Source organism: Erythrolamprus reginae, chromosome 1 (assembly GCF_031021105.1).
Source record: "Erythrolamprus reginae isolate rEryReg1 chromosome 1, rEryReg1.hap1, whole genome shotgun sequence".
NCBI classification, from domain to species: Eukaryota; Metazoa; Chordata; class Lepidosauria; order Squamata; family Dipsadidae; genus Erythrolamprus; species Erythrolamprus reginae.
This window is the reverse complement of record NC_091950.1, coordinates 378080280-378097141: the sequence shown is the minus strand read 5'-3', so window position 1 is coordinate 378097141 and position 16862 is coordinate 378080280. Positions and strand designations below refer to the sequence as shown.

Here is a 16862-nt window from a genome sequence, read left to right as displayed (position 1 = left end):
ATTTAAAAAATATTTTTTTTATTGAATATATATATACATTAAAAGAAACAGAAACACAACATATAGACAAACACTAACACAATTACAAATTTAAATATTTTCAAGTATACTATATGTTCATATATTTGTACACGTAATCTTGTATAAACCAATTTTCACTGTGAGTTTACTTTCCTTTTTTTATCCCTTTATACCACATTGTCTAGATAAAATAATAGCCTGAATATTTTTTTATCATTCAATTCCATAGTTAATTGGTCCATTTCTGCACAATCGAAATTTATTGTCTCTGTATCTCCAGGTACTTTTGAATCCTTGCATTTTGGTGCATAAGTAATTCTTGCCACCATCGCAATATGTAACAATAAATACTTAATATTTGGGGGGTATGTTTTCCTGATAATACATAATAAAAATAATTCTGGGGTAAATTCAACAATAATTCCTGTTATTTCTTGTAACCATCTATGGATATTTCTCCAATATTTTTTAGCTTCAGGACATATAATAATAATAATAAAATAATAATAATAATAATAATAATAATAATTTATTGGATTTGTATGCCGCCCCTCTCCGTAGACTTGGGGCGGCTAACAACAATGATAAAAACAGCATGTGACAATCCAATAATAAAACAACTAAAAACCCTTATTATAAAACCAAACATACACACAGACATACCATGCATAACTTGTAATGGCCTAGGGGGAAGGAATATCTCAACTCCCCCATGCCTGGCGGTATAAATGAGTCTTGAGTAGTTTACGAAAGACAGGGAGGGTGGGGGCAATTCTAATCTCCGTGGGGAGTTGGTTCCAGAAGGCCGGGGCCGCCGCAGAGAAGTCTCTTCCCCTGGGCCCCGCCAAATGACATTGTTTAGTCGACGGGACCCAGAGAAGGCCAACTCTGTGGGACCTTATCGGTCGCTGGGATTCGTGCGGTAGCAGCCGGTTACGGAGGTAGTCTGGTCCAAAGCCATGTAGCGCTTTAAAGGTTGTGACCAACACTTTGAATTGTGACCGGAAACTGATCGGCAGCCAATGCAAGCCACAGAGTGTTGAGGAAACATAGGCGAATCTTGGAAGCCCCACGATGGCTCTCGCAGACGCATTCTGCACTATCTGAAGTTTCCGAACACTTTTCAAAGGTATCCCCATGTAGAGAGCGTTGCAGTAATCAAACCTCGAGGTGATGAGGGCATGAGTGACTGTGAGCAGTGAAAGAAGGTGCCCTGCTCTTTTTTACACTTCCATGCATGAAAGAAGGTGCCTTGCTCTTTTTTTACACTTCCAGCAGTCCTGATTGCAATTTGGATATATTTTAGCCAATCTGTTTGGGGTCAGATGCCACTGATAAAACATTTTATATTTATTTTCTTTGTAAGCTGTTGACTTAGTTAATTTAATGTTTCTATTCCAAATTTGCTACCAGCATGGAACTTTATTTTTATATATGAAAGCTGCAGCAAGATTATTACACGAATGAAACAAAAAAACCCATAAGATTTATGGATTTAATGATTAGAAAAAATATTATTAAAAAGTGAGAGAAACATTGTAAGAGATAAATTTATACTTATAACTGCTGTAAAGAACATCACTAGCTATTTCTTTATATTTTATTTCTTTTCTTTTCTGCACTTTTGTCTTTTTTCTTTTTCTTGCTATCTTCTTGTGTCTTAATATTAGTTTTAATCTTTTTTTAATTTTAATAAAATTACGTGGGGAAAAAACCTCTTCCTTCAAACCAATTACTTGAGCTTTTGGCCTTTCTATGTGAGCAACTTCTATTTAGTTGCCTTCAAATTTGGACTTGTTTGTGCACTCAGAACCATAAACACATAAAATAATAATGCCAGGATGAAAGCTTCTTTTCCAGCAACAGGCATTGCTGCTGACAAACTATGTTTTTCTTTTTCTTTTTTTAATTTTAAATAATTAGCACCAACTTGGCCCACATTCTTCAAAACAACTATGTTGTGAGCCAGAAATGGCCTTCTTGATTCTGGGCAGGACTCCATAGTCATTTTGTTTTCTTTAGTGGTCACATTGATCTTGTCCTAATTGTCAATTTTCTGCAATGAACACAGATTATTCCTTCCAATCCCTTTTCAGCCACAGCTTCTCTCTTCAATCGGTTTTTCTCACTTCATCAGTTTTCTGTTATCATCAAACCCTCACTCTTTTGGGTTTCTTTTCTCCTTTAGGTCACTGATGTAAAATGAAAAGAATTTTGCCCCAACAGCTAATCCTGCAGGATATATTCCTCCCCATGTGTATTATTAATATTAATTGTTTCTTCATTGCTTATTTGACCCCTATGACAATCATTAAGTGTTGTACACATTATTATTATTATTATTATTATTATTATTATTATTATTATTATTTATTAGATTTGTATGCCGCCCCTCTCCGCAGACTCAGGGCAGCTCACAACAGTGATAAAAAACAATATACAATGACAAATCTAATATCAAAGTCTAAAAAAACAATTTTACATTAAAAAACCTAAAAACCCCATTATATAAAAAGCATACATACAAACATACCATACATAAAACTACATAGGCACGGGGAGATGTCTCAGTTCCCCCATGCCTGACGGCAGAGGTGGGTTTTAAGAAGTTTATGAAAGGCAAGGAAAGTGGGGGCAGTCCTAATCTCTGGGAGGAGCTGGTTCCAGAGGGCCGGGGCCGCCACAGAGAAGGCCCTTCCCCTGGGTCCTGCCAACCGACATTGTTTAGTTGACAGGACCCGGAGAAGGCCCACTCTGTGGGATCTAGCCGGCCGCTGGGATTCATGTGGCAAAAGGCGGTCTCGTAGATATTCTGGCCCCGTGCCATGAAGGGCTTTATAGGTCATAACCAACACTTTGAATTGTGAGCGGAAACCGATCGGCAACCAATGCAGACTGCGGAGTGTTGGTGTAACATGGGCATACCTAGGGAAGCCCATGATTGCTCTTGCAGCTGCATTCTGCATGACAAATTCCTTGTGTGTCCAATCACACTTGGCCAATAAAGTTCTATTCTATTCTATTCTATGTGATTTAAATCTATCTATTTTCATCTTTCGGCTGCACCGATTCATTCTGAAAAATGCACACAGAACTTCTTCATCAATCCCAGATTTTCATTTCTGCAAAGATTTCCTATCTTTTTCTAGCCTAGACCTCAAAGAGATTGCTTGCTCTTGGTACCCTTATTTATTTACAAGCTTCTCTTGCAAAATAAAAGTTACCGTAACTATTTTCTACTTCTGCAGCTAATTTCTACTTCAAATGCTAATCTGGTAATAATAAAGGAGGGTCATGAACATTCTAATTTCTCAAGAAAATGTGTCAGCTCAAGCAGCATTTTGGCAAACCCTGTAAATTCTGAGAAGGAAAGAGACCTTTTCTTTTAAGAAACAACAGAAAAAACGTCGTGATCTGAAATCAAAAGAACCAAAGTGTTGAAGTATCAGAAGAAAAAATAGCCAATAAGTAAATGGGTGTTAGAGACACTCCATCCTGAGGGTCAAAGGGGATTGCCAATGACAGTAAGATTGTAATTAGAGCAGGCTAAGGACATTTCAGTGCCTGTTCCTTTAACAACTGTGTTACAATTTTAATTTTGTAATTAGCCAAAGTGAAAAAGCTGCTCATGATGAAATCCCATCTTCATTAAAAAATTAAAAAATTAAAAAAATATAAATCTTGTCTTGTGGGTATTTTAGCCAAAAGTTAAAACACTTTTAAAGAGAAAGTAGGCATTCAGCTCAAGTGGGGTATGTCTACTGCAGGTAAGACCCAGTCATTTCACAGTAAAGTGCTCCCAGTTTTTGCACAGGATTGTACCACTTGTACTTTTTCATTTCTTTATCAGAAATGAAACTGCTAACAAAGCTTATGTTGAAGTATTTCAAGTATTTGAACATCCCAGAGAAATCATTGTTTGTTTGTTTGTTTGTTTGTTTGTTTGTTTGTTTATTGTTTGTTTGTTTGTTTGTTTGTTTGTTTGTTTGTTTGTTTGTAACATAGAAGACTGATGGCAGAAAAAGACTTCATGGTCCATCTAGTCTGCCCTTATACTATTTCCTGTATTTTATCTTACAATGGATATATGTTTATCCCAGGCATGTTTAAATTCGGTTACTGTGGATTTACCAACCACGTCTGCTGGAAGTTTGTTCCAAGGATCTACTACTCTTTCAGTAAAATAATATTTTCTCATGTTGCCTTTGATCTTTCCCCCAACTAACTTCAGATTGTGTCCCCTTGTTCTTGTGTTCACTTTCCTATTAAAAACACTTCCCTCCTGAACCCTATTTAACCCTTTAACATATTTAAATGTTTCAATCATGTCCCCCCCTTTTCCTTCTGTCCTCCAGACCAGGGGTCCCCAACCACCGGGCCGCGGACCAGTACCGGGCCGCGGGGCATGTTGCACCGGTCCGTGGAGTCAGCAGCTGCCGGCCCTCATGCCGCCACCCCCTCCCTCCAGCGCTTCGCCTCCCGCCGGGCAAGAGGCCTCGGGAGGCAGGTTCTGCCGGCCACAGAACGATGGATGGGACAGAGGGGCGGGAAGAACCGAGAGGCTCAAGCCTCTTTTGGCTTCTGCCGCAGGGCGCTTTTGCGTTTTTGGCTGGGGGGAGGCAGGAGGGCCAGCCTGACCCCCTCTCTCCGGCGCTTAGCTCCCGCTGGGCAAGAGGGCTTGGGAGGCAGGTTCTGCCGGCCACAGGACGGTGGCGGGAAAGAGGGGCGGGGAGGACCAGCACCCCCATGCTTAATCCCGCCCCCAACCACGCCCCTTTCCGCCCCCACTGGGCCATAGAAAAATTGTCTTGCTGAAACTGGTCCCTGGTGGAAAAAACGTTGGGGCCACTGCTCCAGACTATACAGATTGAGTTCATTAAATCTTTCCTGATAAGTTTTATACTTCAGACCTTCCACCATTCTTGTAGCCCGTCTTTGGACCCATTTATTTATTTATTTGTTTGTTTGTTTGTTTGTTTGTTGTTTGTTTGTTTGTCAAACATGTATAGGATAGTAGTAGTTTGTATAAACGTAACCTAAAGGAGAACAATAGGACAGTAGAACAGGGATGGTAGGCACATTGGTGTGCTTATACATGCCCTTACAGACCTCTTAGAAATGGGGAGAAGTCAACTGTAGACAGCATAAGATTAAAGTTTTAGGGGTTTGGGGAAGAAACCACAGAATCAGGTACTACCTTCAATGCATTGATCACTCTATTGTATTTTCTGCAGTCAAGTTTGGAGCAGTTGACATTTAGTTTGAATCTATGCTGGCGTATTGCTGTGGTTGAAGTTAAAGTAGTCATTAACAAGAAGGACATTTTGGTATATGATTTTATGAACTACATTTAGATCAGATCGGATGCAACATTGTTGTAAATTGTCTAATCCCAGTATTTCAAGTCTGGTGGAATAAGGTATTTTGTTGTGAGCAGAGGATTAAAGGACTCTTCTTGTGAAATATTTCTGGACTCTCTTGATTGCATTAATGCCTGATATGCAATGCGGGTTCCAGAGAGGTGAGCACGTATTGCAAAATTGGTCTAACAAAGGTTTTGTAAGTTCTGGTTAGCAGTGTAATATTGCTAGAGCTATATAAGATTATATTAACAACTCCTAATGCCTTTTTGACAATGTTGTTACTGTGGGCTCTAGCGCTTAGATCATAGGATATGAGTACTCCAAGGTCTTCAACAGAGTGAGGGTCATCTACAAGTTTGTATTTTGTATTCTGATTCTTTTTGCCAATGTGTAAGACAGAGCATTTGTTGCCAATTGTTTGACCATTCTGCTACATGATCAAGGTCTTTTTGAAGGATAGCAACATTGTCAGTGGTGTTAAATAATTTAACATTATCAGCAAAGAGAACACAATGAGTCCACAGAGAGGGGCAGCATATAAGTCCACATAATAATAATAATAATAATAATAATAATAATAATAATAATAATAATAATAATAATAATAGCTTATAATATGATCACAAAGATTGTTTATGTAGAGTATGAAGAGTGTTGGTCCTAGAACACTGCCTTGAGGGTCCCCACTGTTGACAGGAGCAGGATTTGATATGGCGATTCCTATTTTGACTACTAGTTGTCTGTTACACAGGAACGCAGTTGTCCAATCATGTAGGGGTCCAGAGATGCCATTGGATTTTTGTTTCAGGAGTAGTTTGTCATGTACTACTGAATCAAAGGCTTTACAAAAGTCTATGTAAATTGTGTCTATTTTTTTACCCTGATCAAGTTGAGTGGTCCATAAGTTTTTGCAGTGTAAGAGTTGCAGATTACAGGATATTTTTTTTTCCTGAAACCAAATTGTTTATTGGAGAGTAGGTTATTAGTTTCTTAGTGGAGTGTAATGGATTGGTTTATGATTGATTGCATGACTTTGCAGGTGATACAACCCAACAAGATTGGTCTGTAATTTTCAACGTTTCTTGGGTCTCCTTTTTTGAAAATAGGGATGACTGTGGCTAGTGACCAAAAGCTGGATAAGGAGCTGGTCCTTTGGGTTGTGTTAATACCTTTCTTACATTATCTTCTGTAAAATTGATTTGTGTTAGATCGTTGAAGTTGATTGTGATATGACTAGGAAATATTGGGCATGAACCATTTCTGTTTACAAAGATTGAGCTGAAGAGTACATTAAAGAGGTTGGTTTTAACTGTTTAATCCTTAACTGTTTAATCCTTATAGTCTTTACCATTCCGTCCTTTAAGGGGTGGGATGGATCTTGAGTCTTTGAGTTGGTTGTTTACAAAGTTATAGAAGGCATGTGTGGACTTTGTGCATAGAAGATTTACTTCTTGAATGATGTAATAATTGGTGCATTCAGTCTTTATTTGGTGACACAGATTTTTGTAGCAGCTTTTAAAGTTTGCAACGTAAACTGTTTTATTTTTTTCGCCAAAGAGATCTTTTTTTCTGGATTGGAGCTTCCTTATTTTTATGGTAATTTATTTTTCTTGTTTTGGTGATTATTAATGGTACATATAATCTAATCTGACTCTTTGGATTTCGAGCAAATATATATATTGTAGTAGTCTTTGGCAGTATTACAGTTAGAGAATAGTGTATGCCAATCAAGAGATGAGATGGAACTATGTAGCATCTGAAATTCTCATTATCTTTTTTTACAGGGATATTTCTGAGACAAAGATCAGCCAACTACCAAACATTGGTCTAGAGCACATTAGCAAGTTGGTAGCGAAATCTACGTACAACTTAAAAAAGCTCCCTCCCTTGGACAAGTTCCATGCTTTAATTGAGGCAAACCTCACATATCCAAGCCACTGCTGTGCATTTGAAAATCGGACTAAACAAAAGTGAGTAGCTCATTTGTTTTCCATGTAGGGTTTTGGTGCATTTGTGACTGCCACAGTCTGCTTTGATTTTCATGACTAGCCTGAGTAACATGCAATTTGTTTAATCTGCCAAGCAGGAGGAAAAAAATCATGCAATAAGCCCTTCGGTTTCTCAGCCCAGCAAAAAAAACCATAAATGTTATAGACTTTCTTTCTCTCAACAAGTTTGATACTGATTATAGTGGCCAAGTTTCTTCCTGACTAACCAGTCACCAGAGATGGATATGTGGCCCTTCAAAATATGGTTACATTCTGGAAGACAATAGACTATTTACCTACAATGTTCCCTCTAATTTTTTTTCGGTGTGGGCCAAAAAGTATAATGTCTGAGCGGCAGTCCCTTTGGGACTGGGCAGCATAGAAGTACAAACAAACAAACAAACAAACAAACAAACAAACAAACAAACAAATAAATAAATAAATAAATAAATAAGAAAAAACTCATTTTTTTTATTTAAAAGAAATTAATAATAAAACAAAACCAAAATCTATTGTTATTACTATCTTCTCCTCTTTTTCCATCCCTGTCTCCTCCCCCCTTCTTTGTGGGTGCTTTTTACCATATGCTTTAAATCAAGAGTCATTTCTCTCACTTTCTCTCTCCCTCTCTTTCTCTCTCTCCCCCTCTTGCTCTCTCTCTCTTTCTTATTTTGTTTCTCTCTCTCTATTGCTTTCTTTCTCTCTCTCTCTCTCTTTCTATTTCTCTTGCTTTCTTTCTCTTCTCTCTCTTGCTAACTCTCTCTCCCCCCTTTCTCTCTCTCTTTCTTTCTCACTTACTTTCTCTCTCCCCCCCCCTCTCTCTGTCAGTGAGGGGGCTGCGAGAGCGCTTTCTCCGAGCGCTTCGGGAATGCCTGTCCTGCCTCTACTGCAGCCCCCTTGCTGAAAGCTCGAGATGAAAGTGCTCCCAGTGAGGGGACTGCGAGAGAGGCGGGGCGGGCATTCCTGAAGCGCATGGAGAAAACCCTCTCACAGCCCCTTCGTTGGGAGCACTTTTGCCGAGCCAGCCCCATCGCAGCTGCCCCTCTGTTCCAGCCCCGCCCTCCCAAAGAGTGGGGCTGCCACGTCCTGGCCAATTGCATCCCTCTTGCCAGGAGCGCGGATGAAGATGAGGAGAAGAAGCTGCAGCGACCGCCGAGAGAGAAGTCTCGCCCAAGGCAGGAGGCGGTGGAGGAGGAGAGGGGGTGAATCGGGCGGACGGGGGGCAGGACCGAGAGGCCAGGAGCGCAAGGGGGCCAGAGGCACCATGGAGAGGCAGGGGCGGCCGCAGCTCCCTTCTATACCCGCGCCTCCCTGCCCCCTCCGCAGGCTGACAGGGGGATGGGGAGCACGCGCCCGAGGAAAAGGGTGCACGGGGGTATTTTGGAGCACGCGCATGCGCACAGCTTTCAGAGAACAGTGTTTACCTATACATTAGATCTTGCTAATAAGAGGAAGATGGGGATTAAAAGAAACTACTTCTTTCTGGATTTGCGAGTTTAAATGGTGGCTATGTCAACAAGCATTTTTTTTGTAAGAATTAATGAGGATTGGGCTAAATATTTTATTTATGAAACTGATATCACCCATTTAATGAAAAAATGATTTTGCATGGTTTACAGTACTATAAAACAACTAACAGATACAAAATGATTAGTATTTTTTAAGTAACACTGAGGTTGATTGGGCTAAAATAACATTTCTTCCTTAGAATGAATGTTTCCTTTCAAATATATAGAAAGGACTGGCTGCCAAAGGCCAAATATTTCTCATGGTGTTTAAAACTGAGATATTTTATTGACTCTAACATAGAATATTTTGTATAAAGCTCTAAATAACTCTAAAGGTTATTAAAAGGTAATAAAAAGCCCTCTAGATTTGATCAAAATTGGTTTCTTGGTCTTATTTATGCTTAATAGCTAGTAGCTCCTCCACATATTCCCATCAGGAGCTCAAAAACATAATTGGACTATTTTGACTGTCACCAAGAAAGATCAAAGAGTCTTCAATTTTTGACAGTAGCTTAAAGACAAACAGGAAGCATTTTACAGGAAGAGATGAATATACTTTTAAAGCTAACATTCTCTGCTTGCATGCCTACCTGCCCCTTCTGAATTCAGCAGCTATGTAAAGAATTCCCTTTCTACCCAAAGTATCATCAGCTCTAGCCCTCTTTTTAAAAGAATAGATCCTGTAAAAAAAAATTCTCCAACTTTCCCTCATTTAGAAACACGAGGATAAAGCAGGCCTTGGCATTTGGATGGCCTTGGGGCAGGAGAAAAATGAAAACAGTGAAATAGATATCACCACTGCATTCATTATAATAACTCCAGTTTTCAGATATAATCATTAGCACATTAGCACACGTGGAGTTTCACTGGTGCCTTCTCATCATCTTAAATCAGACTTCTTTCATGTTGATTTGCCATCCCTGTAAGACTTACGCCTTCAAGCATCAAGAGACCTCATTTATTTCTGTCTTTTCAAGTATACTTTGAGATGCAAACAATGACCGGTTTAATTAACCCTTAAGCTCTTTCAGTTGCTTTGCTGATTATGTTTTTAACTCTTCCACAAATGTATGTTTCACATTAGAAGTGGGCCGTTCTCAGTCTTTGCTATTTTAGCTTTTTTTGAAATAACACCTATCTTCAGCATTTGATATTTGTTAACCAGGACTCCATACATGGATATCTTGAAGACTGCAGCAGGGCTATGCAATCTTTTCAAGCCAATCTTCATATTTGAATATTATGATATGAGAAAAGTCCACTCCAAAAGTAGTTAGGGACAGATAAATAATTATGCTGATTTGATTTGAATTCAAATTTAAATGCATAGTTTATATATGATCATCACCTATATATACTGCTCAAAAAAATAAAGGGGACACTCAAATATCACATCCTAGATCTGAATGAATGAAATATTCTCATTGAATACTTTGTTCTGTACAAAGTTGAATGTGCACATTGATTATCAATCAGTGTTGCTTCCTAAGTGGACAGTTCGATTTCACAGACGTTTCATTTACTTGGAGTTATATTATATTGTTTAAGTGTTCCCTTTAGGTTTTTTTGAGCAGTGTATTTAATAATTTTGATAATTTTCACCATAGAATAGAATTATAGGGCAGAACGGAGCTTAAAGATCTTCTAGTTCAAGCCTCTTCCCAAGGCAGAAATCCTTATACCACCTTGGGCAAATGGATATCCAATTTGTTCTTGAAAACCTCTAGTAATGGAGAGTACCCACAACTCCATGAGGCAAGCTGTTGCATTGATTAATCCTTCTCACTCTTAGAAAATCCCTCCTTGTTTCCAAATTGGATCTGCTTTTGATGAGCATCTATATTTTACAAGACCATATTTTAATTTAATCTTGAACAATTTTGCCATGGTTTAAAAATTACCATTTGCTGAAAATTTTTGAAAGGCCGTTGTGGGAACTTAAAACAGAGTTTCTGAAAATATATAGAACACAAGCTACTGATTCTCCCATCATTGGCATATATAAATTATGTTAGAAGCAAAAGCTTTTTTTTTTTGAGCAAAATATAATTATTGCTTTCTCTTACATGTTCATTATCTTTGTGGTACTAAAACTCTTTTCATTACTACCCCATCCACAACAGCTAGTGTGATGTCACTACATGTTCTGCCGGGCTCTCTGGTAGGAGCCTCCCGAAAATTCAAGGGTACAAATTGCAGACACACACACATGTTTGAAAATTTTATCACAAAATTCAAACTAAACTAAGCACCCTTTTTGTATTGCAGAGCACTCGTCCCAAAACAACCAAATAGTCTGTACAATTTCCCTTAAGCAGTCATTAAGTATTTAGCTAGCAGCTGTGAAGAAACTTCACACCCCTTCTTCTTCCAAAGAAGTGAGACACACACACACACGTTGCTCTGCTTTGGTTTCAAAGGCGTGAAAAAATCAACAAACAAAGTCCAGAAAACAGCAACACAATTCCTGAAGAACTGCGATCAGATACTCTTTCACAACGGCCAAACCCACACGCTGCTATTTATAGCAGCAGCCCTAATTACTGGAGCCCCACCCAACCACAGGTGGCCTCATTTTCTCTTGTAATAATCCTTCAGTTGTTGTCTCCTATGCATCACTCTACGCATGCATGGATGTGTCATTAATTCTTGTTCAGAATCCAAGGATGATACAGATGATTGATCTCCTCCTGGGCTCTCTGCCAAACTCCCCTCTTCCCTGTCACTCATGCTTCCTTGGTCATTCCATCGGGAGCAAAACAGGCCTGTGGCATGTGGATGTCTCCCCCACATCCACCTGCACATTCCTTAGGGCAGGAGCTGGGCCAGAGCTAACCACAACACTACATATATGGCTATTTTATTATTTAGGATAAATTAACCTCAAGAATCACATGACTGTTATAAGGTATAATACATAAATAAGAGAGCAAGGTAACCTTCCAAGGTATTTGGAAGGTAACCAAGGGCATGCCCACACCAGTGTTTTGCCTTAGTTAAGAATTGGCTCTACATTTCACAGGCATAACCACAGTTTGTCTTGGGGAATTGAGTTCATTTATTGGAGAATTCTGCTATTAGTTTGAGACAGTGGCAGTGTTGGAATTTTCTTCTGGATTTCTACCAACCTTGTAGAAGGTTCATTTTCCCATTGGCAGACCTAAAACCTCAGCCTCCCTCACATTCTTATCACAAGTTAGTTATTACTGTTTCCACACCACCACCACCATAGCAGCTTGATGTTCTGTCTCTGAAGCTTACCTCTTCAAGTACATATTCTTAAGAATTTATTTCCTCTCTCCCCCATTCCAGCCACATGCAATCATGATGGACTTAAAGATTAACATTCTCCAAATGTTACATCATTTTTACATTTTGTAAAAATGCTTTTAGACAAAACTGAGTATTTGGGGGATGCTTTTAATCACTATTTTTAAAAGTTAAACTTCCTTTGCATTATAACTGGGCTGCAAGATTCTGGACAACCATTATGTATATACTATATTAGTATTCCTGTTGATATTGGCATTGTATATCCCAGGTTCTGACTATACTATTTTTATCTTTTTCAGTTCTGTGATGCACCCTATATGCAACAAATCTGCAAATTCAGAAGAGTCTGATGAGTTCAGTTTTGAACTGGATGAAAATGATTACTATCATGCTCTATGTAGAGAAGAGTTTAAAGTGGCTTGCTTCCCAGAGCCTGATGCTTTCAACCCCTGTGAAGACATAATGGGCCACATAATTCTCCGAGTTCTGATATGGTTCATCAATATCTTGGCCATCATGGGGAACCTTGTTGTGCTCATCATTTTAGTTACCAGCCAATACAAGCTCACTGTCCCTCGATTCCTTATGTGCAACCTTGCATTTGCTGATCTTTGCACAGGTATTTATTTACTACTGATTGCCATCAAAGACATGCAGAGTAGAACTCAGTATTACAACTATGCTATTGACTGGCAAACTGGGGCTGGTTGCAATACGGCTGGTTTTTTCACTGTGTTTGCAAGTGAACTCTCCATATACACTTTAACTGCCATCACGTTAGAACGTTGGCATACCATCACCTACGCCATGGAACTAGACCGCAAAGTCCGCTTCCGGCATGCAGTGATAATTATGTTGGTCGGATGGGTCTTTGCCTTCACAGTGGCCCTCCTTCCCATATTTGGAGTCAGCAGCTACATGAAAGTTAGCATCTGTCTCCCTATGGATATCGAAACTCTGCTTGCCCAGACCTACATCATGTTTTTGCTGATATTGAATATTCTTGCATTTATTATCATCTGCTCCTGCTACATCAGCATCTACTTCACGGTGAGGAATCCCAATGTTTTCTCATCCAACAGTGACACCAAGATTGCCAAACGCATGGCCATACTGATTTTCACCGATTTCCTTTGCATGGCACCCATCTCCTTCTTTGCCATTTCAGCATCACTCAAGGTCCCTCTGATCACTGTGTCCAATTCAAAGATCCTCCTTGTTTTGTTCTACCCCATTAATTCATGTGCTAATCCTTTTCTTTATGCTATCTTCACCAAGACGTTTCGCAGAGATTTTTTCATCCTACTAAGTAAGTTTGGCTGCTGTGAAATGTATGCTCAGATTTACAGAACAGAAACTACCTCTTCTGTTCATACCTCCCATATGAAAAATGGGCATTGTACACCAGCTTCTAAAACCAGTGACGGAACAATTTATTCATTAGTGCCTCTGAATCATGTGAACTGAAGCAGAATGGCTGTAAATTTATGTCAAAGATTATCAACCAGTGATCCTTGATTCCTTGGCAAGATGAAGGCAATTACAATAAATGACAAATGTTTTCCATAATCTCAAATTCCTATTTAGCTGTTTAGTTTTCAGGCATACTACACCGATATAAAATTCAACTGATGGGGACCAATATGTGATATTATTGCTGAAATATCTTGATTTAGACAACTTGATAAAGCACATAGTGCCAGCTGAAAACTTAGGTATATTTAAAATAGATTTAGTCAGATTAATGAGAATTACATTTATCACCAGTAACTTTAAAAAGTTATCTACTTACTATGACTAGCTCTGGATCTAAGTTATTTGTAAATGTATTTCCCAAACTAAACTATTTTTTTAATGATAAAGATCAAAGTAACAATATACTTTGGCTTACTATAGGCTTCTTTAATGAGCAGATAAAACAAATTTACACCAAGCTGACACTGTTGTAATTCAGATCAGAACTATCTGTTACAACTGACATTGCCAAAATCTTGGGCAAATTCATTTCCCAGTAATTTTTCTATTGGAAATCTCATCAAAGAATTTAAAAGGCCAGAAACCAAACCTTTATGTGTAAGATGCATGCTGTGTCACACTTTTAGTAAGTTCTTCCTACATTTACCTTAGCAATAAATGTAAAATGCTCTGAGATTTAATAAAATTAGGTGATAAATTACTGTACATTGTTGGAAGTGATAGATCCTTGTTTCCCTTTTTATCACCATTCTTTAAATCAAAGAAATATGAAAACCATCCAATCTATACAATGCAAAGTTCAGGAATCTCCCATTCAAAAGCTGAAATCTCAATCCAGATCTTTGTGAATTGTCAAAAATATATCCCCTTTATAGTCCACTCTAAGTTAATGTTTCTGTTCCATTCCTTGATTGGAAGAAACTTCTATAAATTATGAAAGGGATTCCTGGCTACAGATGGTTTGTTGGCTGTTGTTGGGTACTAAATAAAAGATTTGTTTAAGAATAGCAAAGGAATATTATTTAGCTAAGTACATGTTTCCCCACACGACAGACAAAAGTAGGGAAGAGGAGAGATTACAGTTAGAAAAATGATATAATAAATTATCTTACCCCTCCCTTCACTGTTGAATGATGGGTTCAGTAAACATGACAATATGTAGGTATTGCTAGGCCTGGATGAAATGTTAAATAATTTATTAATGCATAACCAAATTAATATAGCTTATAATTTTGCCTTAATGTGATCTTAGTTCTCATAATAAACATAAATAATGGTTGGTGGCTGGAGAAGGCTAAGTAGCAAGCAAGTGCTAGAATGCATAATATCACATTTCACTAGAAGGCAAAATCACAAAACTGCATCTTATTTATTTTGGCCATGACATGCGAGGGAATTCATTGGAGAAAGCATTTATGTTTGGAAATGTTAGCAGTAAAATGTTAGTAGGCCATCAAAGAATGAGATGGCTGGACACCACCAAAGCTGACACCAACCAGCGCATAGAAAAATTCAGATCAGAAGATATGAAGATACCTGGCCCACAGAATTGCCAAGAGTCAGATTTGACTGAAAGGATAACATCATCATTGTCAAGAAAGAAGAACCTCTTAACTTTTATTTTGCATATATCTTTGCAGAATAGAAATGAATTATAGTTAAGCCATTGGAGAAAGAATGAATGATCAAGGACAGTTGTGATAGCATGGACTTTTTTCTCCCAAGATGGCAGGACTAGAACCAGTGAATTAAAGCTACAAGGAAAGAATAGAACAGACTTTTACATGACGTGATGACCTGTCCTCCCCTGGAGGTGCACAGATAGAAGTTGAAAGGCTATCTGGCAGAGATGCTATAATGGATACTACAATGGATTGGACTAGATCATTATTTCTCAACCTCAGCAACTTTAAGGTGTTCAACAGAATTGTGGGCTAGACAATGTTAAGGTCTCTGACAATCGTATGATTTAGGAAACTATTTTTTTTTTAAATTGTGGATAGTCAGCATGGATTCCATATTTTTAAATAGACTGTTTTTGATGTCTCCTGCTCACAAGAGTAAGCCAGAAAATATTTTTCTTTGCAATAATAATAAAAATTCCAAAAATGTATTAAGTCTCCATTTTGTATCATTTTTGAATGATAGGAATTAAACAGGAATTAAATTAATTATGTAAGGAGATCTCGTTCAACACCCTAATCCATTTGAACAAAAACACACAGAAAATATATTAACCCAGCACCATTTTGCAGATAAAACAAAAAGAATTCAGTAAGATCTGGATAAAATATAGCATAACAAGAAAAGTCAAGTAGCCAAATATAGGCTGAGGACTAATAAGCTAAGGAAAAACACTTTCAGTAAAGATTTTGGGGGTTTGACAGATAATAGACTGAGTAGTACAGTACAGATTGTTTTTAAATTCTTTCTCCCAAATTATTTTTGCATTTGGAATTCCAAATTCTCTTGTCTTGCTTCCTGCTTGAACCAACTATAATTGTTTTATTGAACCGTGTAAATAATTAGGTAAACTTTCTCAAGTCATTTAAGAGGAGAGGAAAACCGAATCTTTTTCTTTCTCTTCATTTGATAGATGTAAAACTTTGAGAGGTATTCACTATATACTGAACTTCTTCATCCATTTCTTTTCTCTACAATAGTCCTGTGAAGTAGGTTGGTTCGAGTGCAAGTCCAAGTCATCCAGTAAATTCCCAAACAAACTTATTTTATCCTATCTCAAGAAAAAAAAACCTAGGCCACTTCATTTAAATGCAAAACAAGGGCTAACTTGCTAGCACCGTTGTGGCTGCTAACAGTATCACAGGCAAATAAAGGTAAGGTGTGTGGAAGAAAGAGATAATGAGGGGAAAAATATGCGTTAAATCAGGAGTGTCCAACTCTTTTTTCCCCTTTGCTATACTTGGAATGGGCGTAGCCAGCCCATGACACATGGCCCTCAGGCTGTGAGTTTGACACCACTGTTATAAATCATTCTTGGAGTTGTGGCTTTGCCACAAAATCTGTTGGGGTAATTCTCCTTTCCCCGGAGAAATTGTGATGGAAGAGTCTGCAGTTTTCTTACTAGATGAGAGTTAAGTTATCCTTACAGCAGTCATTTGGTTTAATGACTGCTGTAAGGATAATTGAACTCTCCATCACCACTAATACATTTAGTTTTTTTAAAAATGGTTGTGAAGCTTCCACCTGTATAGTACTCTCTATCACCCTAA

At 38.2% G+C, this 16862-nt stretch overlaps 1 protein-coding gene across 1 annotated transcript in view; it reads left to right on the top strand.

Annotated features, from left to right (window-relative positions):
- The window catches only part of FSHR (follicle stimulating hormone receptor), a 110879-nt gene extending 96549 nt beyond the window's left edge, over window positions 1-14330 (top strand). The window contains exons 9-10 of the mRNA XM_070741608.1: window positions 7169-7354; window positions 12453-14330. Coding sequence (XP_070597709.1) covers window positions 7169-7354; window positions 12453-13620 — 1354 coding nt within the window. The 3' untranslated portion in view covers window positions 13621-14330. The remainder of the gene's footprint in view (window positions 1-7168; window positions 7355-12452) is intronic.
- The last annotated feature ends 2532 nt before the right edge of the window (window positions 14331-16862 follow it).